At 44.7% G+C, this 23955-nt stretch overlaps 2 protein-coding genes across 2 annotated transcripts; both read right to left on the bottom strand.

Annotated features, from left to right (window-relative positions):
• Window positions 1-5852: 5852 nt before the first annotated feature.
• Cxcl9 (C-X-C motif chemokine ligand 9) lies at window positions 5853-12138 on the bottom strand. Its single transcript, XM_052735991.1, has 4 exons — window positions 12078-12138; window positions 10860-10986; window positions 7842-7926; window positions 5853-6687 (listed from the first exon to the last, which is right to left on the bottom strand). Exons 1-4 carry the CDS (start codon window positions 12136-12138, stop codon window positions 6583-6585), a joined length of 378 nt encoding a protein of 125 aa, XP_052591951.1. The 3' UTR covers window positions 5853-6582.
• A 7881-nt stretch (window positions 12139-20019) lies between these two features.
• Window positions 20020-22247, bottom strand: Cxcl10 (C-X-C motif chemokine ligand 10). The gene is made up of 4 exons (XM_052735377.1): window positions 22144-22247; window positions 21485-21611; window positions 21199-21288; window positions 20020-20814 (listed from the first exon to the last, which is right to left on the bottom strand). Exons 1-4 carry the CDS (start codon window positions 22202-22204, stop codon window positions 20796-20798), a joined length of 297 nt encoding a protein of 98 aa, XP_052591337.1. The 5' UTR covers window positions 22205-22247; the 3' UTR covers window positions 20020-20795.
• Window positions 22248-23955: the final 1708 nt, after the last annotated feature.

Here is a 23955-nt window from a genome sequence, read left to right on the forward strand (position 1 = left end):
GTCACAGTGTTTTATCACAGCTCTCGAAAAGACACTAACAGATAAACTGAAACCGAAATGATGAAAAGAGCGCTGTTACGCAAACTGTATCAGTCAGGGAACAGAGTGTTAGACATTGTGGGAACAAAGGGTTTGTGATGGGAATTAGGGGAGGATGCTGGGAAGTGAAAGTCCCAGTGGGAAAATCGGGGGACTGAAGAAAGAATGATTGACTGATCCAGCTGGACCTTTCAGCGCGTGAGAAAACTCAAGATGAGTCCCAGCTGCCAAACAAGGGTTGCTAAGGTTTATGGGAAGCTGCTGCTTCTGTATCAGTACGGCCTCTGAAGAGCCATCTGCTGCTCATGAGGGACCTGGGAGCACCAGTGAGCACAAGGTCAGCAGTGGAGGAGAGGAGCCAGCTGTTCAGGAAGAGACCAGGACAAGCTGAGAGTCACTGCACTCCAGTTTGTCGTGTTGTCCTCTGAAGATTACTGTCACTCTTGAACTGTTCTGAAAGCCACCCAGTCCCTTGTACGCTAACTCTAACTGAGGGACACAAACCGGATGCCAGGAAATGCAGAACCCAGTCCCACCAAGTTGATGGCACAGTCCAGCCCAGCCCAGAGCAGAATCTACCAAGGGCCTTGAACAGGAAATGAACTCAGTATGCTCAAGAGACAAAAAGCCGAGGCCCATACATAAAGGAACATAATCAGAGAGGCAGGCAGAGCCCAGCACATTGGATGTGACATCTTTGACCCAATTTTAAATCCCAAGATTTTAAGAAAAGTATGGTATTTTGAATTATTATTTAAAAAAAAAATCATTCTGGCTGTTGTGGGTAGTAGGGAAGCAAGAGAAACATTGGAATATAGGAAACCACTGTGGTAACCCAGGAAAGTGCCCACGATAGTCTGGGTTATGAAATCGTCTCTAGAAAGACCTACTCAGGGGGTCTCATTTCTCCAACATAGTCTTTCATCTACACACAGCTCTCTGTCCACGAGGCATGTGATAGCCCCTGGTGAGAGGCAACAGGTCCCACAGCGATGAGTGGGCAAGGAGGGCCTAGTACTCCCTAGACACCAAGATATATCCGTGCTCTGTCTCTCACGACAATCCTGGATGAGGAAATGAATATACACTTGAACCAATGCAATGCAGCCCAACAATGTGTTCAGTTGTTCCTCACTCGCCCATCTTCAAATCTAAACATCTTTGCTCTTTCCACAGCATCTGGCTGCCTCATAGGTGAAGGCCCTGGGGCGGGGGGTGGGGGGTGGTTCATGTATATCACTTGTGGCTGACACCTGCCTAAACACCACACCAGTCTGGCTTCTCAATACCCCAATTGTACAGGCTGGTGTTTTCCATCTACCTTCAGCCTTCCTAGAGATCCCACACTGCAAGGCTCTAGGTCAAGTATCATGTGTATCACGGTGTATCACGGAAGGCTTCATGGCAGAGGAGGACTGTTCACAACATGCTATTCAGGAAGAAAAGGAGAAGTGGGGCATGGTGGAAAGGTTAGGGTTCCAACATCCTCTTCAAGTGAACATCCTTACTTAATTTCCTCCCAGCGGCCCCACCTCTTCAAGGCTTTATCTCCTCCAATAACCACAGTCTGGTAATTAAGCCTGAAAAATACACAGGGAAAGAGATCACAGGAAATACAGCTTCCAGTACAACCTCATCACATCCACATAGCATGGTCCAGAATAACAGGGATCCTGCCGGGGCCCCAAAAAGGAAATGGATTCAGTGTGCCCCACAGCTGTGAAGAGGGGCTCAGTGCATGAAGGAGCATGGTCAGAGAGGCCTTTGGAGGATAATTTCTAAACCCTAGCTCCTGAGACTTAAATAATTGACCTGGCGTTTGGCTCTCCACCCTCCCTACTTGGGGCTTTATGTTACTTGAACATACGTGATTTTAGGAGAGAGAAAAGAGGTTTGCTGGGCATATAGCTCACTGGAATAGCGTTACTCTTGATAATTAGAGAATCAATTATCAATGCTACATAATTCTTTGTATCTTATTTCATTTTAAGTGTATGGACCTTTTGCTGGCGTGTATGTCCGTGTACCATGTGCAGTCCTGGCACCAGAGGAGGTCAGAAGAAGAAATCAAATCCCCTGGAACTGAGTTACATTTGGGGATATTTGATCGCCCTGTGAAACTCTGAGACTGTGTTAATAAAATTAACCTTGGGTCAGGGGGCAGAGCCAGCGGCTCGTTGACAGGAATTAGCCATAGAGAGTAAGGAGGATCCTGGAAGACAGACAGACGCACAGGAAGGAGTCGGGAGAGACTTAGAGATTCACGGACTTTTTTGGTTTCGGACAGTGGAGAGGTGCTTCTCTTGCTGGGTGTCCAGCCAAAAAGGAAGGTCAGCTGGTTGCTTCTCGGCTTCTCTGATGTAGCAGGTTTGCGTCCCAGTGTCTGACTCCCAAGTCTTGGGACGATAGAGACTTAGTTAAAATCTGCATTTGGTGGCCTCAGCCAAGCTGGTGCTGGAGGGAACAGAAATCCTGTCAGGCTGTGGTCTGAGCGCTGCACTGACTGCGGTGCCTTAGGGCACAGACGGTAAGTTAAAATATCAGTAGATTCAGGTGTGGCCGCTAAACTGCTGGAAAAACAAAGTTACAAACAGTTGTAAGCTGTCAATAAGGATGCTGGGGATTGAACCTGGGTCTTCTGGAAGAGCATCCAGTGTTCCTAACTCCCAGCCATCTCTCCAGCCCCTACATAACTTTTTTTGTTTTTGTTTTTTTGAAGACAGGGTTTCTCTGTGTAGCATTGGCTGTCCTGAAACTTGCTCTGTAGACCAGGCTGGCTTTGAATTTGCAGAGATCTGCCTGCCTCTGCCTCCTGAGTGCTGGGATTAAAGGCACACACCACCATCATCACCGCACACACACACACACACACACACACACACACACACACACACACACACACACATATATATATATAAAACTCTTATAACTCTATGTTATTGTAAGGTAGTGTGTTAGCTGGTTATATGTCAACTTGACACAAGCTAGGGTCATCTGAGAGGAGGGAACCTCAACTGAGAAAATGACTTTATAAGATTGGGCTATAGGCAAGCCCATAGGGTATTTTCTTAATTAGCGATCCATGTGGGAGAGCCCAGGCCATTGTGGGTGATGCCACCTCAGGTGTGGTGGTCTTGAGTGCTATAAGAAAGCAGACTTAGCAAGCCATGGAGAGAAAGGTGGTAAGCTGTACCTCACAGCCTCTTTTGCATCAGCTCCTGCTTCTAGGCTCCTACCCTGTTTAAATTCCTGCCTTGGCTGCGTTCAATGGTACGGTGTGATAATGAAATATTAGTAAAATAAGTCCTTTCCTCCCCAAGTTGCTTTTGGCCATGGTGTTTCATCCGAGCGATGGGAACCTTAACAGGCAGTGTTGTGTTATTTCCCATAGAAGTTCTTTTTTTCTGTGCCTGAGAAACTCCTGAAAGTGCTTTTGTGTCTTTGTCTCAATCGACACCAATAGCACAAGATAAAAGCCAAAAGGCAAATGGATAAAGGCCATATGAGAATCATTCTGATGCACACCGCAGCTAAAGGACAGATAAAGACAATGAAAAAGAAAAACAAGTTTATTTTGGTATTAGTGGACTTTTATTGATATCACTGCCCCTTCACAAAATAGCTCCAAAGCATCTATGCCAATGTTGGTTCAGGTTAAAGATTACTTAGAGTATATATATGAAGCCATACTGTAGGCACATGCTATATATCCATCATAGTTAATTAGTGAAAATATACAATCTTTGGCTAGTAGTTACGTACACAACCCACCTGTCACATGCAAGGGCCACAGACTAACTAGTTAGGAAACATTTTTAGATTCTTTCCAGAGTATGTGGTGATATATTGTGTACCCCAATAAAATTTGCCTGAAGATCAGAGAACAGAACAAGTCACTAGATTAAACATAGATGTCAGGCAGTGGTGGCACACACCTTTAATCCTGGCACTTGGGAGGCAGAGATCCATCTGGATCTCGGTGAGTTCAAAGCCACCCTGGACTACATGAGATTGACTCAGTCTAGGAGAGAAACAGAGCCAGGCAGTGGTGGCACACAGTACTTGGGAGGCACACAGGCATTTAATTCCAGCACTAAGAAGGAAGTGATATAGCTGGGTGGGAAAAGGTATAGATGGTGTGAGGAGACAGAAACGAGAAGCTTTTCGACTGGAGACACTTTCAGCAGAGGACTCAGACATTCAGTGAGAGGATTCATGGAGTTAGTGGGATGAGATGTGGCAGTGGCTTATTTCGTTGTCCCTCTGATTTTCAGGCACATTTTATTAGGTTACATAATCTATCACCACAAGAGTAAGTTACCTGGAGGGAGCTGGACAACTTCATGACTATATCATGGTGTTTGGCTGGGAGTCCCACCAACAGCACTCAAAACCCCCTGCAGCATGAAGAAGGATGGGATTTGGGGAAGTCCGCGCGTGGAGGCTGAGTTTCTAGCCAGGGACATTCTTTCCTCCTTAGCTCACTGGACCTCCTCTCTAAGGCAGTTTCCATTCCTCACAGAGGCTAACTTGGCCCCCTCCACACCTTCACCAACAGAATTTATCATTTCCTGTAGCTCCTGATTTCTTTAAAAAATATTTCTGTAAAAAAAAAAAAGAAAGATTTTATTTTGATTTCAAATTATGTGTGTGTCATGTCTGAGCGTGGGCTCGTGCACATCTGTGCACTGCTTGCAAAGGCCGGAAGAGAGAACTGGAGCCCCTGGAGAGGAGTTCTAGGTGGCTGAGAGCCTCCCAATGTGGTTGCTGGGAATGGAACTCCGGTCCTCTACAAGTGCAGACCACCTCTCCAGCCCCTCCCTCAGTATCTCACCGTTCCTTTTCTGAGATGGCAATTGATATGATAATTGGGAATTATATTCTGGGAATTCTGAAATGATAATGAAATTCATATTTGCCCAAGATGAGCTTATTAAAGGAGTTGACAGCTGTCCTGTTGACTCAGAGGAAGCTGGAGCCAATCGGGAATGATACTAGAGGAACATTTGAGTGGGGAAAGTTCTGGCGCTTGCCCATCAGTAAAGCCTCTCTGTAGTGAGCAGCTACACCTCTCTTTGCTGTATGCTTATGTGCTGTATATTCTGTGAACAGTCCGGGAATATCCACCAATGTCTTAAACATGTGACTCCTATTTGTTAAAGATGTTAGTATCCACCAATGTCTTAAACATGTGACTCCTATTTGTTAAAGATGTTAGTATCCTTTCACCCTGGCTTGTGTATTGAAGATGCCTGAAGATAATAAGAAAGCTAGATAAAGAGAGAGAGGAGAGACAGAGAGAGAGACAGACAGACAGACAGACAGAGAAAGAAGAGGAGGTATAGTAGTACACACCTTTAATCCCAGCCTTTAGGAGGCAAAAGAAGGCAGATATATGTGAGTTCAAGGCCAGCCTTGTCTACATAGTGAGTTCTAAGATAGCCAGATGAAAAACTGTCTCGAAAAAAAAAAAACCATAAGCAAGCAAGGAGACCAAGGGTTAGAGTTGTGCAATATGGAGTAGCCAGGGATTGGCCAATGCCTGGTGTCTACCAGCCTTTCTACCTCTAACACACACAATTGGGAAATTATTCAAAACCAAGTTTTAGGCACTGTGGAAGATTTAGGGGAATAACCCATGGCCCCTGACTTAAAAAAAAATCTCATTGGAAAGAGAAAACACACACACACACACACACACACACACACACACACACACACACACAGAGTAATTAGATAACAATGAAGTGTGTACTCACGAGGCACTGAGCAACCAGTGAGAAAGGAGACTTAAGAGACTTTGAGGAGCCAGAACAATCTTTTTTTAACTGCTTAAGTTTTTGCACTGTTAGTGATCAACTCTAGGCCCTTGTCTATAAGGCAAACGCTCTACCAAGAAGCTCTGCCCGGAGCCCTCTACAAGGGTTTTATTTAAGAAGCAAAACTTGAAATGAGCCTTGAAGACAGGTTCAAGTCAACAATGAGATCACATGGTCTCAAAAGCTACGTGGGAGGTTCCGAAAGCCAAGTCTAGTGACCTTGACCGTGAAAGCCAAAAACCATTAGCATGGATCTCTGAGACATACTGCGGCGTTCGGGCCTGTAGGCTGACCCGAGTGCCACTGCTGATGGCCAGCTGGGTGAGGTGTTGCTCACCAGCATACAGACAGGCTGAGGCTTGGTGACAGGGGTCTCAGAACCCTCTGGATGCTGCAATGTGTGGCTAGAAGCCCAGAGAGCTGTTGCACATGGGATGAGTATGTGTGGACACTTGCCCAGAGTTGATATTATCGTGACGGTGCTCAAGAGCTCGATGAAATTTTGTTGGCTGATTAGCACAAAGACAGTTTTTGCCCCTAGCAATCCTTACTATTTGGATTTTACGATTAACTTTCTAGCATTGGTTATACATTCAAAATCATGCTTTATATTTTCTAGCCAAGTTAATGAGCTTATGTATTAACGCCCGCTCCCCACTGAAGGCATTTCAGTGTGATCTAAAAAACCATTTCAGCGCAGAGCGCTTGTTGGTAAAGTGGTCTCTTAAGGAGTCTTCTTTGAACGAGGGCCTTGGGGTTTTTTAGCTTTTCTGGGTTTCTTGTTCTTCTGGGTTTTCTTCCCCTTCTTTTGCTTTTTCTTTTGGCTGACCTGCAGGAAGTGAGAAAGGGGCAATGCTTTCAAATCTTGTGATTTTCCCTCCCGATGGTCGAACTCCCCAGGACCACCGTCGTTCCTCGTCCTCAGAACCACCTGAAGTCACTGCTCTCAGAGGCGCTGGTCTCCTTATCAGTTCTCCACATGTCAGAGAAGCGACCACGACTCCCTCTTTGCTCTTGTTTGTCTACTTTCCTGGCATCTTGCTGTCTTCACCTCATCCTCCTTCATCCCCCACCTGTGCCAAACACAGCCCTCTGGGGCTGCTACTGGAACCTTCCGCCTTTCATATAAGCCAGTGGTTCTCAACCTGTGGGTCGAGACCCCTCTGGGGGTTGCATATCGGATATTCTGCTTATCAGATATTTACATTGCGATTCATAACTGTGGCAAAATTACAGTTATGAAGTAGCAACGAAACAATTTCATGGTTGGGGGTCAGCACAACACGAGGAACTGTATTAAAAGGTGGCAGCAGCGTTGGGAAGGCTGAGACGCCCTGAGAGTGGACAAGCCTGGGAGAGAGGGTTGCCTAAAGCTTACCAGCTGGTCTGTGGCAGACCCAGGAGTCAGACTCGGGGGGCTCAAGCTCCCCTCTGCCTCCTCCACGGCCCTTCTCAAACCCGGCTCCTTAGCACACCACACAGGGTTCTTTCCACTTTGTCCTGGCTTCCCTCCCATGTCCATCCCTTTGTTCTCGACACTTAAATTCCAGCTGCATTACTTCAGCCTCACTGAACACAGCCGCTTCCTCATGAAGCCACTAAGGTCCAGATTGTACTGAATTAACTTCCTGGTAAATGCCTTCTCCTTCAGGATCCAAATCAAAGGTCACTTGATACAAAGACGTCTACCTTAATACTTTCTATTCTGCCTCCCGGCCAGGCCAATTACTCTTTCCTTCATAATTCTCAAGATTCTTGTGTATACACTATTCTATATGTCTCCCACAAAGTCTGTTGATTTTTAGACATGGCTAGTGATAACATGCAATCCAGGGAAGGGGTGATAGCTTGTTCTTTTTTAATCCTTAGTGTCTTACTCCGTGATACGATTCAAACAGATGGAAAACGTATCCTTAATGGATATGCGCATATCCCGAGACTCCCAGAGTCTCTGAAGGAACTCGGGTCCCTCCCGTCACCCACCTGCTTCTCCCATTCTTTCATCAGCTTCTTCACGTTTGCGGAATCTGGGTTCAGACAGGTTTGAACTCCGTTCTTCAGTGTAGCGCTGCCAAAGAACCACCAGTGAGCTGTCTCCTCCTCAATATAACTTAAAAATTCTTAGCAGAAGTAGTGGGGGAAAACATGGGCTTTACTGACTTTTCCAATGGAACCACTTAAAATGCAGTAAAATGTTTTCCTAAGATTAACAGGTGGATTTCAGAAATTGTAGCAGACCTTTCAGGAGAAATCTCATGTTTTAATATTCATTTCTCTGGACAGCTTGAGACTAAGAATAGCTGCTCCATAGAGACTCCCTTGATTTGGGTGTCAAAGGTCTTATATATACATAGCCTTTCACTTCGTAATTCTAACTTCCAAGAAACTGGGAATGGCGGCTTATGCCTTAGCACTCAGGTAGAGAGAGAATCAGAAGGTCGAGGCCATTCTTGGCTACATAAGAAGACTCTGTCTCAAAACAAAACAAAACAAAAAATTCTAACCTCTAGACAAGTATTACTAGGAAAGACTTAAAGACAATACTGTAATAGTAATAGTGTTCCCATAGTACAATTTTTGGCATAACCTACATTTCTAGCAATGGCCATTGGCTATACAAATCATGGCATATCAATATGAAGGAAAACAGTTTAGCCACTAAAAGTCTTTATTAGGGCCAGTGAGTTGGCTCAGCTGGTAAGCACACTTGTCTCATAGGCCTGGAGAGCTGAGTTCAACTCCCGGAACCCCAAATAAGGACAGAGGAAAAAACGGACTTCACTAAGTTGTCCTAACCCTCGGCATACATGCTGTGGCATGTGCACTTGGACATGCAGAATAATGAATTAGAATTTATTTTACTTTTAATTTATGTGTGTCTCTGTGTACTTGCATGCGGGTGCCCACTGGGTCCAGAGGAAGGTATAGCATCTCCTGAGTGTGGAGTTACAGATGGCTGTGACTCGCCCAACATGGGTGATATAAACTGAACTCGGGTCCTCTGCAAGAGCAACAAGTGCAGCCGGGTGGTGTCGGTGGCACACACCTTTAATCCTAGGTGGGAGGCAGAGGTAGGCAGATCTCTGAGTTTGAGGCCAGCCTGGTCTACAGAGTGAGTTCCAGGACAGCCAGGACTCTCAAAAAACAAAAACAACGAACAAACAAACAAAGCAACAAGTGCAATTAACCTCTCAGCCATCTCTCCAGTGACCCCTCAAAAAGTTTAAAAGTTATTCTTAGGACTCAGGAGTAGTGTCCAGTGGGGAGCATATGCATAGCCCACGCAAAGTCCTGGGTTCAATCCCTAGCCCTCCCCCCAAATCCTAACAAGTATGGCATTTTTAGAGAAATTTAATTGATGTGAGAATCTGTCCATTATTATTGTGTTAAAGCAAACTACAAATGGGAATTTCTCCTTATCCACAGGGAAGATGTCCAGATTCCTACACTCTCAGATGGTGCCTACGTAACTTAAGATAAACTCTAATGCATAAACTAAAGTAGGATATTAACAATAAATAATATCAAAATAAAACAATGACAACCATAATGAAATTACTAAAACTTAGGAACCATTTGTTTCCAGCATATTCCATTCAATATTGTGGACCATGGTTGACTTCAGGAAACGAAACTTAGGAACTTGAATTGACAGATAAGAGGAAAGGACTGAATATAATGTGTAACTTCACTGACTTGACTTTTGTATGCATGTATATATGTATGTGTTACATATAAATAGGAACACACATGAGAAAGAAGTGAAGGTGCTTTAAAAGACGGCATGATGAGGGGTTAGGAGAGCAGATTATGATTGTTTTCTTCCTTTCAGCAATCTGCTTTAAACATTTAGGCATCTAGGAGCCCATTTCTTTTTTAATTTAAAAAATTTTTTCATTTTACATACTAATCACAGGTCCCCCTTCCCTCCCTTTCTCCCGCTCCCTCCCCACCTCCTCCCACCCCACTCCCCATCCACTCCTCAGAGAGGGTAAGACCTCCCCTTGGGGAGTCAACAAAGTCTGCCATCCCAAGTGGAGGCAGGACCAAGCTCCTCCCCACTGCCAAGCCCCTCCCCACTGCATCAGGGCTGAGCAAGGTGTCCCACTCTAGGAAATGGGCTCCAAAAAGCCAGTTCATGCACCAGGAATAAATCCTGGTCCCACTGCCAGGGGCCGCACAAACAGATCAAGCCACACAACTGCCACCCACATTCAGAGGGCCTAGTCCGGTCCCATGCAGGTTCCCCAGCTGTCAGTCTACAGTCCCTGAGCTCCCACTAGCTCGGGTCAGCTGTCTCTTTGATTTTCTCCATCATGATTTTGACCCCTCTTGCTCATATGATCCCTCCTCCCTCTCTTCGACTGGACTCCAGGAGCTTGGCTCAGTGCTAAGCTGGCTGTGGATCTCTGCATCTGCTTCCATCAGTTCCTGGATGTAGGGTCTATGATGACAATTAGGGTAGTCACTAATCTGATTACAGGGCAAGGCCAGTTCAGGCACCCTCTCCACTATTGCTAGGAGTCTTAGCTGGGGCCATCCTTATGGATTCCTGGGAATTTCCCTAGCACCAGGTTTCTCCCTAACCCCACAATGGAGCCGCCCCCCGCCCCCCGCGCCGCTGCTGCCTTTTTAAATCCCAATTGTATTTCCTTTTATCTTTTAAAAATTGTGTTTTTATTATTTCATTAAGAATTCCATTCAATATAGTTTGATCAGATTCATAGGAGCCACTTTTTGACATTATTTAAATATGTGTTTTCTGAATTAGAATCCTAAATGACCTTAAAAAGGTAAGTTTGTCTTAGAAACACTTTGTTATTTAAATGGTATGTCATCTTTCATTTTCAGTCTTCATCAGAAATTTCTTATTTGGGGAGAAGAAAAAAGGCAGAGCAGACAGATTTATAGAGGAAACAACAGCCTGTGGGAGCAGTTAGTCTAAGGGTGAGACTGCCACAAGTTCAAGGTGGAATGTGTATGTTGGAAGCTTTCACTTACATGATTTCAGTCTTGTTGCAATTAGGGCTTGGGGCAAATTGCTTGAGGTCTACTAAGGATCTGTGGTGGATCGTGCCTCGCCGAGTGTTGATGCAGGAGCAACGTTGATTTCTTATTACGAGGGTTCCTGTAGGAAAGGGAATACACATGTTTAGGCCAAGGTCTCACTTTGCATGGTCGATTAGAATGATGCATTTGACTTAGTCATCATTGCTGTGAGCCAGTGTGTGTAAATCATCACTGCAGAGTTTCACGGTAGGCATTATTTCCACCCTATAAATGAGGGAGCCAGGGTTAAGGACAAAGTCCTTTAGTCAAAGGGAGCAGGGGAAGAATTTCAGTTGAGGTCACTCTGAATCCACTCAGAGTTCTTAACTACCTTACACACACACACACACACACACACACACACACACACACACTTGTCTGTACTATAAGGACTGGTTCCTCAACCCGTTTATTACCTAATTTCAGGGGCATGGAATTGATGTAGGTATGGACAGAAAGCTCTACTTACAATAACCAATTACCACTTCAATCCTTATCCTTTCTCATCCCCACTGTTCTGAAAAATCATTTTAAACATATTGTCTTCGTCCCTTAATACTTACATAGACTCAGCATCTATCTACCTAGGTTTTACTATCATAACTTAACCACAAAACTTCTTTAAAGATGTGGAAACTACATTCTGGGAAGGTTATTTGTCCAAGATAAACAAAGTCATGAATTTTTAAAAAAGTCAGAAGCAACGTCTCTGATTTCTGAATTCTCGGTTGGTTAACCACAGACATGCTTATCAATGTGCAGTATCAGATGCAGAATATGCAGGAGACGATTCAGAAAATGGTCTCCTATCTCACTACTGGTTGCCAGTGTTGCAGATTTCATATCTCACATGATAAATGACAGACTCGTGTGAAATGGAAATAAAGCACCCAGAAATTCCTTCACATCTGGAAACATTAAATGTTCGAATATGTTTTGAACCCTCATTGGAAACTCCCAATACCTACACTAAGAAGGCATATTTGACTTGGCAGGTACAAATTATGACCTTTGGATAATTGGTCCCAGCATCCAAATGCTTTGATGAGTGAGCAATATTACTTTTTATTGCATGCAAAACATTCAACTTTATCTGCTGAACCAAGAAGGCTTTTTATAGTGTTGCATGTCTCAGAATTTACTGACTTAATACAATGCAAAACTCCTCACCTTGAACTCCACATTGATCCAGGAAGAGGATGCCCAAAAGGAAAAGAACAGTTGACTGCATGGCAGAGCAGGTCTCTTTTGAGTCACTGTGTTGGATTCAAGTCGGAGAACGTCTTTAGAGAACATGCTCTTGGGAATCACATTTATTTAGGAAATCCCTTTCCCTTCTCGTCTCTGATTGGCTGGTCTCCTCAGCTGACCTAGAAGAACTAAATTAACCACAAACTCAATTGTCCTGGGGAAAACCCTACTCTCAGATCCCAGGGAATTTCTGCATGCTTTACTTCCATTTCGTATAAATGGGTAGTTTATTAGAAAGGGATGCGAAACCACTAGTACTCACTTTGAACACAGCCAGAGTGGCCACCTGGATGAGGAATGGATTATACGATGAATATATTAATGCCATACAATGAAGGTTGGAGGTGTGCCTCCCACATGAGAAATACTAAAGTTCAGGAAAGTGATCCTTTTGTATTTGTATTGTCATGTACCTGTATCTGTACATTGTATGACTACATTAGTCTTTTCTCACACTTTCCAGACAACTTAAAGCATCTTAGTTTGTTGAGGGACTAGATTATTTTTTGCTTGTGGTAAATCCACTTTGCCTCATTGTTGCCTCACAGTTTACTATTCTTTCCATTGTTAGATTAGTTGCATAAGCCACAGCTGCTCCATTCCTTGCTACCTTCTCCAAATATTTCACAAATGTCTGTAACACTGATAGTATGACTATTAAATGAAAACACGTGTTAATGAGTATTTTCTAAGGAGTTTAAGGAGGCTACATATATTCAACAGCAGTCAACGCAAATAATTTTAAAGATAAAGTAGCTATTAAAACGTTCTGGCTGTTCAAGATTCTTATAGCTATTGAAACTAAAATCAGAGTTAGTATGACAATGAGAAAAATGATATGAAGCGTTCTCAGAGAATATTATTTTCTGGGACAGGACGAGAGGAAAGAAAAAAAACAGGACAAAGGAACAAAGCCAAAAATTACCCTTTCAAAACAGGATTTGAGAAAAAGGAACAAATAAAAACAAAAGCTCATAAAGTGCTGGTGCTATATATAGTCCTTTGACACGTCACGTCCAGAAAAGGATGTCATTAGAATATAATGAAAATACGGCAATGCTCCGACCAAACGCTGGAGAAGACTGGCAGGAGGTATTGGATTTTTTTTCTCTACTTCACATAATAGTTAATTAAGATAGGACTGGCAAAAGTATTAGAGATTTTTTGGCTCTACTTCACACGCTCCTTGAGTGCACTCGTTAATAGGGAAAGATGACAGCTAAGAGATGCTGCTGGGCTGTAGGTGAGTATGTACACATCTAGACTTTGTCCCCGCGTAGACTGAATCTGCACTTTCAATTCTTTCTCTACCTCCTCTAGAGGGTCTGGACCAGGGTTTCAGTGAACTAGTTCATGTAGCTTCCTTTTAAACTTATCCTAGAAAAATACCATTGGACAAAATGAACAATAGCACATAAATTACTTTTCCTCCTCTCTCTCACATGTCCCTCACTCCCCTCTCTCTATCCATCTTCTCCCTAGACCAGCTGGTTTGATGGAATTGTAGGCAGTTCTGGAGCGTTTTTAGTTGTACAGGCCACAACCCAAGGTATACATCAATCTTGGTAAGATAAAAACAACATAATCCTTGAATCAAAATAAAAGTCATCTAAACAATGTTTACCGACTTTTTAATTAGGTACTCCATTTCCCTATGGAAAAGCATATATAACAACTAAAATTTGAAAATAAATGGACCAAAAATCAAAAGTAAATTTCTCCTTAAAGAGAGAAATGGAAATATATATACTATACTAAGAAATGGATTTTAAATTTTGATTGAGCACTGATCATTGTAATACATATTTTTTGTTGTTGTTGAGATAATGTCTCACTATGTACCCCAGGTTGGCTTTGAACTTGCCATTCTCCTGCCTCAGCCTTCTGAGTATTGGGATTGTAGATCTGCATCCTGTGCCCCACTAAAGTCTAAGAATTTTTTTAGCCTTCCCAGACTGATGGTTGTCCTTGGAGCAATTATTCTTCCCCTTTTCCCTAAAGAATGCATGTTTTAGGAGAAGGAGATAATTTATATTCACATTTTATGTTACATGATGCCCAATTTTTACTAGTTTCTATGTGGATTAGTAATAACTAAATAAAATATTACAGAAATCATTTGGAAAAACAAAACTTGTGGTGACTTTGGACAAATTTATTTCTTGGTTATGTTTACTCCTGGTAATGACTGTGACCGTGGTTAGGGTGGACCTGGATTCAGGTACCAGTTTTACTACTTGGTGGTTGTTGAGTGTAGATGACCTCTGCCAGCCTTGGATCTCTCCCAAGAAAGCAACAGCCAGCTTCACAAGTGGGTGTTAAAGATTAATAACAAGAATATCCTGCCAGTGGGTAGCCGTCTAACAGAGGCTTGTAACTGGTCAAAGGGTGGAGAATTAATGACTGTAGAGTGTTCTGATCCTAAACAGGACATCTGTGTCGCCTCTGCCCCCAGGTTCAGGGAATATCCCAGAGGAGGAGCCTAAAAGAGTGTAAGAGCCAGAAGCTGGGGAGGGGGACTGAGAGAGAGTTTTCTGGACTGGACATCCCATTGCACTCACGAACTCACTGCAACTGTGTTTACCTGCTCGGGACATGCAGAACAACAGTAATCATTTCATCATGCCTATGGGGCGGGGCTCACGAGGCCCCACCCTCAATGTTTATGAGTCAAAAAAGAAAACTAGAGTTGAAAGCAGGAGGGGCATTTCTGGGAAGAAGAATGGTTTCAGGCAAGCGTGAGGATGAGAGAGGGCACTGGGCGGTGCAAATGCCTACCATTCACACATGCATGTATGAAATGGTCGAAGCGTGTGTAGAAAGAACCCACTCCCCAACACAAGCTCCACGGGAGCCCGCGGCTGTCCTTTCTAGCAGAGCTGATGGAGACTTCTTAGAATAAGGAGGAAAGCAGTCTCTGTATGAGCTGTCTAGTTTTATTTCCCAGACTGATTGCATCACTCTTTCTTTCTCATGTCCTGACTCCCCACTCGTGTCTGCAATGTGAGGACTCTGCATGCTTTACCCTGCAGCACGGTAATTGTACCTTATTCAGCATCCTGACTTTGGGAAGACGTCACTTAGCTCCACCAGCAGTCAGTCCTCATGGCGCCTCATGGCCTGTCCTCATCGAACTGATGTAGGAAGCAATGTCAGCTTATCCGGGACACTCTACTCTCTCCTCCTATTAGGAGGGGGGTTTGTAAAGACCCACATGTGAACATGATAACCCAGCACCTCTCCTGGAAGAGTGTTCTCGAAGCCTAGTAACGGTACTCAGTAAAAATGCTCACAAGTGACAAACAGGGGCCAGAGCCCATTTGGGCAAGATCTGGCATCAGCCAAGGATTGAAATCTTGAGCCACAGATTCTGTGACCTCTTCGAGTAGGGCTGTGCACAGTGCGCATGCCCAGCCAGTTTGCTTCCAGAACTTTCCTCCACCCGGAGTGCCCAACGCTCACTCTATGCTGCCTGCCGCTGCTGGGGCTGCCTGCACTCATCTGCTGAAGGAAAGAAGCACTTTAGGGAGGAAAGGTAGCGTGTGCCCTGGGGCTCTCCCCTTCGTCCCCACGGTCCCTCGGCCTCCTGGACCTGAGGAGGCCATTTGTCCCCAGGAAGCGGGGTGGGAGCGTGTGGCTTTCTCAGGAGCCTTGGTGAGGGTGGGAGGGAGCGACGGCTGCAGAAGCCCAGCTCATGCATGGAGGCCACAGGGCTCGGGAAAATCCCTAGGGGGTGAGGTGAGGGTGGCTGAGGTGACCCTGAGGAAGGCTCATTGGACAGGAGCTGGTGTTGAGGTCGGCCAGAGCCCCTGAGACCCAGATGCTCGCATCCCCAGATGCCCGCATCCGCAGATGCCCGTATCCGCAGATGCTCACATCCCTTGCATCCCCAAAGGCAGGGAGCTCCAGAGCCCGGGCTCGCTGCTGCCTTGCAGGGGCTCCTTCCTCACTAACAGCTAAAAGGAGGCTTCCTGAGCAGCGGGAATGTCCTTCCAGGGCAAAGCTTCTCAGATCAGCCTTGGGCCCTTAGGTGTGAAGATAGACCATTTGGGTTCAGGCTCTTAAGACGTTTGCTTTCCAGCCTCCATGTTTGACACAATGCATGCCAGCTTCCTTCCAGAGGAGTGCGGTGCAGACTGGAGGGACGGAGGCGAGAGAATCCCACAGAGACTTACAGCTTTTTAGGAGAAATAGAAACTTGCTAAGTAAGACAGGATGTTGCTGGAGTTTCTCATAGGCCTGGGAAGAAAGCCAAGGATTATCAGGACTGTTGCAATCAACAGACAGTTCTTAATTCCCTCTTTGGACAACAACAACAACAGAAAAAAACCTCACTTCTTTTTTTCCAAGTCAGTGTCCCTGAGGAACTCAGTGGTGATGTAACCCCCAGGAGCCAGGCCCTCTGTGGGTGTCTGGCCTCGCCTGCCACCTGTTTCGTTGTGGAGTCGTGCAGACCCGGTTAAAGAGGTTAACGGTGTCTTAGTAAAGACCAGAGGCTTCCTTTTGCTTGTCGGAGGGGAAGTTTCTCTCAAATTGAAACTCACATGCCTGTTTTAATTTCTCACTGTGTGGACTTCCCCACTTTCCACCAGTCGCTGCTACTATTTAAGGAGCCTAACTTTAAAACGGGGTGTTTCTCGAAAGTCTCAAGCTGTGAGTTAGCATTCTGAATTCGTTTCCCTCAGTCAGGGAGTCATTCCTTAAAAAAAGAAAAAAAAAAAAATTGAAAAACTTTTTCTTTAGCAAATCCTACTTTTGTGTATTTATTTCAGGTCCCTAACAAAAAGGAATAAATTCTTCCTTCATTAAGCTTATTGTCTTGGCTTCGTGGTTTATGTCTAATAAAAAGCCCCGCCCCCCCCCCCCCCCCCCCCCCCCCCAGGGCTGTTAGATTTGTGACTAGATGGTGCTGAGAGATACCGTCCGACATCTTTTCCAGGGCAGATGTGATCCAAGGTTGGCGACAGGCAGCACAGTTGTTTGGTCCTGGGACTTTTGGCGACCCAGTCTGCAATCTGATGACACACAGTAGTAATAGTCACAAAAAAGCTGCTTCCAAGACCAAAGAAAATCATCCTGAAAAGGGAGGACGGGTTTTCTGTTTTAAATATTCAGACTTATTTTAAGCGATTCACTCACAAGTTTGAAAAATAACTCTGCAAGGGCTGGGGCTCAGGAGTTTTAGGAGCATTAGCTGCTCTTGCTGAAGATGTAGGTTTGGTTCCCAGCACCCATATGACAGCTAATCATTGGCTGTAACTCCAGTTCCGGAGGATCTGTCACCCTTCTGGCCTCCACAGCATGACATGCATGTGGTACACAGACATACCTGCCCACAAAACACCAATACACACAAAACTATGTAAATCTAGAGAAACAAACCAAACAAAAACCACGGAGGGAAAAAATCCATTTTATTAATTTTTTTTTTTTTTTGAGGCAGGGTCTCATGTAGCCAGCCTGACTTAATTTTTTTTTCACGTAACTGAGGATGACCTTGACCTCCTGAGACTCACCTTCTGAGTTCTGGGATTACAGGTGTGTGTTTCCATGCTGGAAAATTCCACGTTCACGAACGCTTCATTGACCCTTTTTATCCTTCACTCCAGTTCATTCATCAAACTTTTATTATGATTCTAGATTCTAAGGACACAAATATGTTTGCCCTCAGAGAGCTTGTAATTTATTTGGGGCCAATCCACATTAAACAAATAATGACTATAGGAGAGAAATGTCCCATAAAAGGACAACACACATTGACTGGGCAGAGAAATCTCCATCTGTCGTGAAAAGCTTCAAACAGCTGTTGGAATTAGAGCCGGAGGGGAAACCTGGGGTTCCAAAGTGTAGGGCAGGACAGGAGGCGTGAGGAGGCGTGAGGAGGCGTGAGGAGGCGTGAGGAGGCGTGAGGAGGCGTTCAGAAGCTTCAGGTGCTGTGCAAGGGTAGAAGACAGTGGGGTGGAATTGGGAGGAGTGAGTCTAAAAACGTAGCAGGCGCTGAAGGGTGAAGGGTTAGAGTCTCTAAAGACGAAATGAAGGATTCTAGTCAAGGGAGCATGTCCCAGAGGTTTATGAAGCGAGCACACACACACACACGCACACGCACACACGCACACACGCACACACACACACGCACACGTGCACACACACACGCACACACGCACACACACACACACACACACACACACACACACACACATCACACCCCTATCCATGTATAAGTCTTTGTCACTAATTTTGTCACTTTGTCACCCATTAATTTTACCTTCTATAAGTATTTCCTTTGCCTCTACGTAGATGATGTGTTTTTAAATAGTTCTTCATATGTCTAGACTGTTGGTTCTCAACGCTGGGCATTTGGGTTGTCTCTAGTATCAGTAGTACAATAATGCTCTTATTATGTCTTAAGTGACTTTATTTTCTGGTTCTGTGTGAGGTGGCATGCACCTGCAGCCTCAGCTGCTGAGGAGGCTGAGGCAGGGTGAGTGCTCGAACCCCAGAGTTCAGGGCCCTCGTGGACAACACAGTGAAACCGTGTCTCGTAACATAAATGTTTTTGGTTTTTCCTTCTTTGAAATTAAAAGATAGATGATAAGAATATTCAATGTTTTCTGTAACATTTGGTTGCTTGCCAGAAAGAGAAAGCTAATTTTGTAATAACCCTAAATAATATGTACATGTATCTGTTCCCCAGTCTTCTATTATTTGTATTTATTATGCAAAATTGGCATGTGAGATTATTTCCAGTTGTACTGTATGTGTGTATGTGTGTGTGTGTGTGTGTGTGTGTGTGTGTGTGTGTGTGTGTGTGTGTTTGTGCATGTAGCAGTAGGCTACACTGGCTGAGATTTGTGTCTCCACCTCACCAGCATGGGGAGTAAAAGCACAAAGTACTATGGGCCATTTTTTTAATTATTAAAGTTTTTAAAATTTATTTTCTTGTTTTTACATGAGGATTCTTCATACATTTCAGAGACTAATAATGTATCAGCTAATTGTGTTGCAGGCCTATTCTCAGTCACTAACTGGACAGAGGAGGTGAGGAAGAAGTGGTAATGTGGGTTGCTCATTTGGGGAACTGAGTGGATGATGGTGTAATTAACCAAGTCTAGAAAGTGGAGGTGAAGACACAGGACTAGGAGAGAAGTGATTACTTCCGGGCTTTCCTGTGCAGTATTCTGGCGAAGATGTCTTGGATCTAGGAGTCTGCTCCAGCTCCCTCTCTGTTGCTGTGGTAAATACCAGAAGCAGCTTCAGGGAGGAGAGGGTTTACTTAGGTTCCTGTTTCCAGGCACCAGTCTATATCACCAAGGGAAGCCAGGGCAGGATGCTGGAGCAGAAGCCGCGGAGGAGGCTGCTTATTGGCTTGCACTCTGGCTTGCTTCCTCTGGCTCATGTTCAGCGAGCTTTCTTATGCAACCCAGGACCACCTGCTCAGGGTGACACCGCCCTGAGTGGGCTGAGCCCTCCCACATCAAGCGTCAGTCAAGACACCGCCCTCGGACATGGCCACAGGCCAGTCTGATCTGCACATCCCCTCAACTGAGACCCCTTCTTCCCAGATGACTCAGTTGTGTGGAGCTGACAATAAAAACTCACCAGGACAGGGTCCATGCCCATACCATTCTCTCATGCCTTGCCAGTCATATAGGAATCTTGTTTGTTGGGCCTTCAGGAGGCTAAACTTAGGAGGAGTGTGGTAATTTTCCTGATTCATTTGTCCTCTACCCACCCCACCCCAACTTCCTGTGCAAGCCATGGAGTCTCTAAACCTCTGAAACAATTCTCAGTCACATGACCCATAGGGCATTTCATATCAGTTATTACTTTATTACCTTTTTTGGTCTCTTAATATTTTCAGTACAGTACATTATTTTTACTTTGAAAACCATCCAACACTTTTGTGTTATGTAACATTCAGAAGCACTTGTCTATATAAACTTCTCAATTGTTCACTGATACATACTTAATTGCACAAGTTCTACTGTATACAATAAAAGTCGTACAAAAAAACATACATCTAGGAATTCTACTTTGTACAGTTGTTCATTAAATAATATTTATACACACATTTCCATATGTTTTTAGCTTCCTGTAAGTATTCTGAGTTATGAAGTTCCCTTGGGAAGATGGGGCAGTACACCGTGAAGTAAAGTTTGTTCTTAGAAGCAGGCAGGTGGTAGTCTTACTTTGACTGTATTTGAAATAAATGAACCCAGGTAACTCAGAACTGAAGAGATCTCCTAATACACCTAAGATAGGAAGATGAGGAGTGTGTGGGGAGCAGGCAGGACTTGGCACAAGGCTGGGGGTGTAGCACCTCAGCATAGCTTACAGTACAGGGCCAGGAGAGCTAGTGCAGCTGTTTGAGAACTCAGGACCAGCTCTTAGTGGAGCTGGGAACTCTTATCACTGGAGTTACTATTGTCTCAGGATGATGAACTGTCCATCGTCCTTCAGGAATAGTGGCCTGACATCACCAGGAATAGCAGCAGATGTGACCATGGTTGGTCACCTTTCAGGAGAACCAGGGACAATTAAGGCTAGCCATACACCATGGAAAGGGAAGGGATGGAGAGAGAGGCTCTCTGCCGCCGCCTGTTGGTCACAGCCCTGCGGTGATCAGCTGCTGTCTGGTTAAGGGGCTCGTTTAGACCTGTAGGAAGAAGACAGTGTATTGAGTGGAAGAGACTCTGGCTTCAGTCTGGGAACCCAAAGACCCTTGGGAATAAGGCTCAGTGCACTCCCCTCTGCTACCCAGTCACTATGGGTCACAATGGCTGTTGTTTTTAGTGAGGAAATGGGGAAAATTGGACAGCTTTACCCGGACAGTTAGAACTGCTCACAGGTTAAAATCATTACCTGTCACCTCTAGACATTAGGTATTTATGGCCGAGGTGGCACCTCAGTGTCTGTATAAATGGAGGCAGAATGGGACATGGTGGCGACAGGGGTTTAAGGCAAAGATCCCACAGCAAAGCCCAGCGCATATGTTACTTCCTAAGACTGCCATTTCCTGAAAGAGCCACAGCCAACCTACCTGTTTTTGCTAATCAGTTTCAACAAACTCTTGACGGCCTCAGATTCTGGATTCAGACATCTCTTCTCTTCAGTTTTCTTCATTGTGACACTGGAAGTAAGCGGTGAGACAGATTAACAGCAGGCCAACAACAGAAGGGCCATGCAGGCCCAGATCAGAGTTCACCTTCCATTCTCTCCCTAGTTGTAGGGTCACGCAAACCCTTTGCGGATCTCTCCTGATTAGCGTCCCATATCTAACATGTGACTACATGAGGGAAGTGAGCAGCAGGTGAGGCTTTACTCACATGATCTCGATTCGTGGACAGGATTGGCTTGCAGGAATAATTTCCAGTTTTCCTAAGGCCCTCGGTTTTACTGGTCGGTCATCAATTTTGATGCAGGAGCAGCGTACTGTTCTCGACAGAGGGATTCCTGCAGGAAGAGAGCAGTGGAGCCGGGAAGGTTAGCTTACGGTTCCATTTTAGGCACTTAATACAGGTGAGGTCGTATATGCAGAACCTGTCCCCACATTATCACTTAATCTGGGAAGAGATGTAGCCCATCGTCATATCATAGGTCTGAATGGTGAAATAGTTATTATCGTGAAGAAGGGACCTGCATGCAACTTGTTAATAGTGAAATCACGCCCTCAGGCATAGATCATATTATCCATTAGGCTTAGGTAAGGAGGCATCTGTCGTAGCCCCCTCTCTCCTTCCTCATCTCTCCCCTCCTCCTCCATCCTCTCACAGTTTTTTCCCTACCTTCCCTTTTCCTCTCTTTCTTCCCTTCTTTATTCTCTTTCTCTTATTCAATTTTCCTCTGTCCAACCAGCATGAGACAAATTCTGCAAGCAGAAGGAATCTCTGCCTGCTTCCCTCTCTTTTATAGGCACACACCAAACTTAAAACTACACTGTGTTTAGAACTGAGCTCAGTTGTCTTTCTGACTGGGCGTTCCTTACCTTGAGTCCCACTCAGACTCAGCAGGATGAGGCAGAAAACCAGGACAGCGCTTGGGTTCATGGTGCTGAGAGTGGAGGCTTCTGGCTGGCTGGCTCAGGTCGTGTGTCAGCCGTGGATGAATGCCTCGTGAAGTGCTGGGCCACTGGGCAGTATTTATCGGCCAAGAGTTTCCCTCCCTGACTCTTGATTGGATGACTTTGGAGTTGACTCAGCAAGACTTTAGTATCCTTCAAGGGAAGTCCCCTGTTGCAAAATTGAGGTTATTTGTGTTTATTGTGAGCTCCGAGTTTGGAATTTCCCTCTGTGCTCTGTTCATTTTCAATGAGTGAGTGAGTTAAGTTTCACTTTCCAAAGCATGAGCTGTTTGAGGAAAAAAGATGGAGTGCATTGCAGAATAAGTTTGAAAATGGATTGAAATCTCATCTTTCCTATCTTGTAAAACAGAGTTAGTATTTAAGTCAAGTTAAGTCCTAACCACAGTTTTATTTTTTGTTGCATTTCCATTACTCTTGCTTTTTTTTTTGAGAAATTTGTTTATCTTACAAACTTTATTATAAAAACTTGCAATAAATGAAAAATCACACAGCAGAGATTTTTTTAATTAATTAACCAGATCCAAAGTCTGTACAACTTAATGAGCTTTTGTGCAGTTAGACTAGGCATCCAGAACAGAAGCTGTGGAGCCTCCCATTAAATCTTACACCGGGTGCGGGGAGGGGGTGGTCACGAGTGACAAAGGAGGATAGAAAGCTAATCATTGGTCTAGTTCCGACCCTGTCATGGATTTCATGGTTGTTTTCTTAGCGAGTGTGTGGCAACAGAGGATCATGGATGAAGTGATGCCCACTAGATGTGGGCATCACTCTGCAGTGCAACAGCTGAGGCAGCCGATAACTAGAACCTAGGAAAATACATGGGAGATCTTCCACAGGGGTGACAGTGATGGGGACAGGCCAGGAAGTGGCAGCAATTCATCCTGGGATAGCGCTACTGAACCCGGAGTGCACTGGTTCGGAGCGTCACTGGATGCCAAGAACAAAGCCCGTATCTGCAACTGGACCTGCAGAACAGGAGCTCTGTGCCAGAGCAGGAAGTGAGTTGCTGTTTGGAAAAGATGGAAATTTCTAGAGTGCTAAATCCTAGGTTGATGTAGTCCGAGGACGAGAACAGAGCTAAGCTTTCAAGTGAGCCAGTTGGACAGCTGTAGGAATCTGGAAGGATGGAAGGGAGTGAGGCCAGGGTTGACAGAAGCCAAGAGACTTCCGTGTTGCAGACTTCTGATGAGGGATGGCCCCTGTGAGAGGGTGCCATGAGGAGTCCCCCCAAACCTGCTTCTGCAGAATAGAAACTGCACTGTAGGAATGTCAGATTTTAGAGTGGACTCTGAATGGGAGCAGTGTTGGGCCGTGTTACATTAAATAATAAAAAAAAAAGATACATGGTGACAGTTTTATTTTTTATTGTTCAAGTTCTCAAGATGCAAAGGAGAAAACAGATTTGAGGTAGTTAGCAAATGGACTAATAGTCATTTATTAAGAAGAAAATAGTTTAGTAAGTATTCCATAGCGTTAAGTATCTGTTAGTTACTTAGGAGCTTTTACTCATTCAACCCCTTTAAGAACCCAGAACCCCATCTCTGGAGCCCACACTCTCAAACACTTGGTGATAAAGAGCAAATTCTTGGTTGAGTTTCTGACTTCCCTTCTGTCTATTCACTTGGCTGAAGTCATCTTTGAGGTTATTTTGGAGTTTCTGGAACTAAACACCTAGGAAAGGTTTAAGTTAGATTTATTTTACACCAAATTTCATGC

The sequence above is a fragment of the Peromyscus californicus genome, unplaced genomic scaffold (assembly GCF_007827085.1).
Source record: "Peromyscus californicus insignis strain IS unplaced genomic scaffold, ASM782708v3 Scaffold_13__1_contigs__length_99412109, whole genome shotgun sequence".
Classification (NCBI taxonomy): Eukaryota; Metazoa; Chordata; class Mammalia; order Rodentia; family Cricetidae; genus Peromyscus; species Peromyscus californicus.

Excerpts from the sequence above, each read along its gene's own strand:
- Cxcl9 (XM_052735991.1), bottom strand. The coding sequence starts at position 12,138 with ATGCAGTCAACTGTTCTTTTCCTTTTGGGCATCCTCTTCCTGGATCAA. Across the intron at positions 7,927-10,859 it reads TGCAACAAGACTGAAATCAT|CGCTACACTGAAGAACGGAG; the intron begins GTAAGTGAAAGC and ends GTTCTTTGGCAG. Across the intron at positions 6,688-7,841 it reads TGAAAGAATGGGAGAAGCAG|GTCAGCCAAAAGAAAAAGCA; the intron begins GTGGGTGACGGG and ends CACTTCCTGCAG.
- Cxcl10 (XM_052735377.1), bottom strand. The coding sequence starts at position 22,204 with ATGAACCCAAGCGCTGTCCTGGTTTTCTGCCTCATCCTGCTGAGTCTG. Across the intron at positions 21,612-22,143 it reads GAGTCTGAGTGGGACTCAAG|GAATCCCTCTGTCGAGAACA; the intron begins GTAAGGAACGCC and ends CTCTTCCTGCAG. Across the intron at positions 21,289-21,484 it reads TGTCCACGAATCGAGATCAT|TGTCACAATGAAGAAAACTG; the intron begins GTGAGTAAAGCC and ends GCTTACTTCCAG.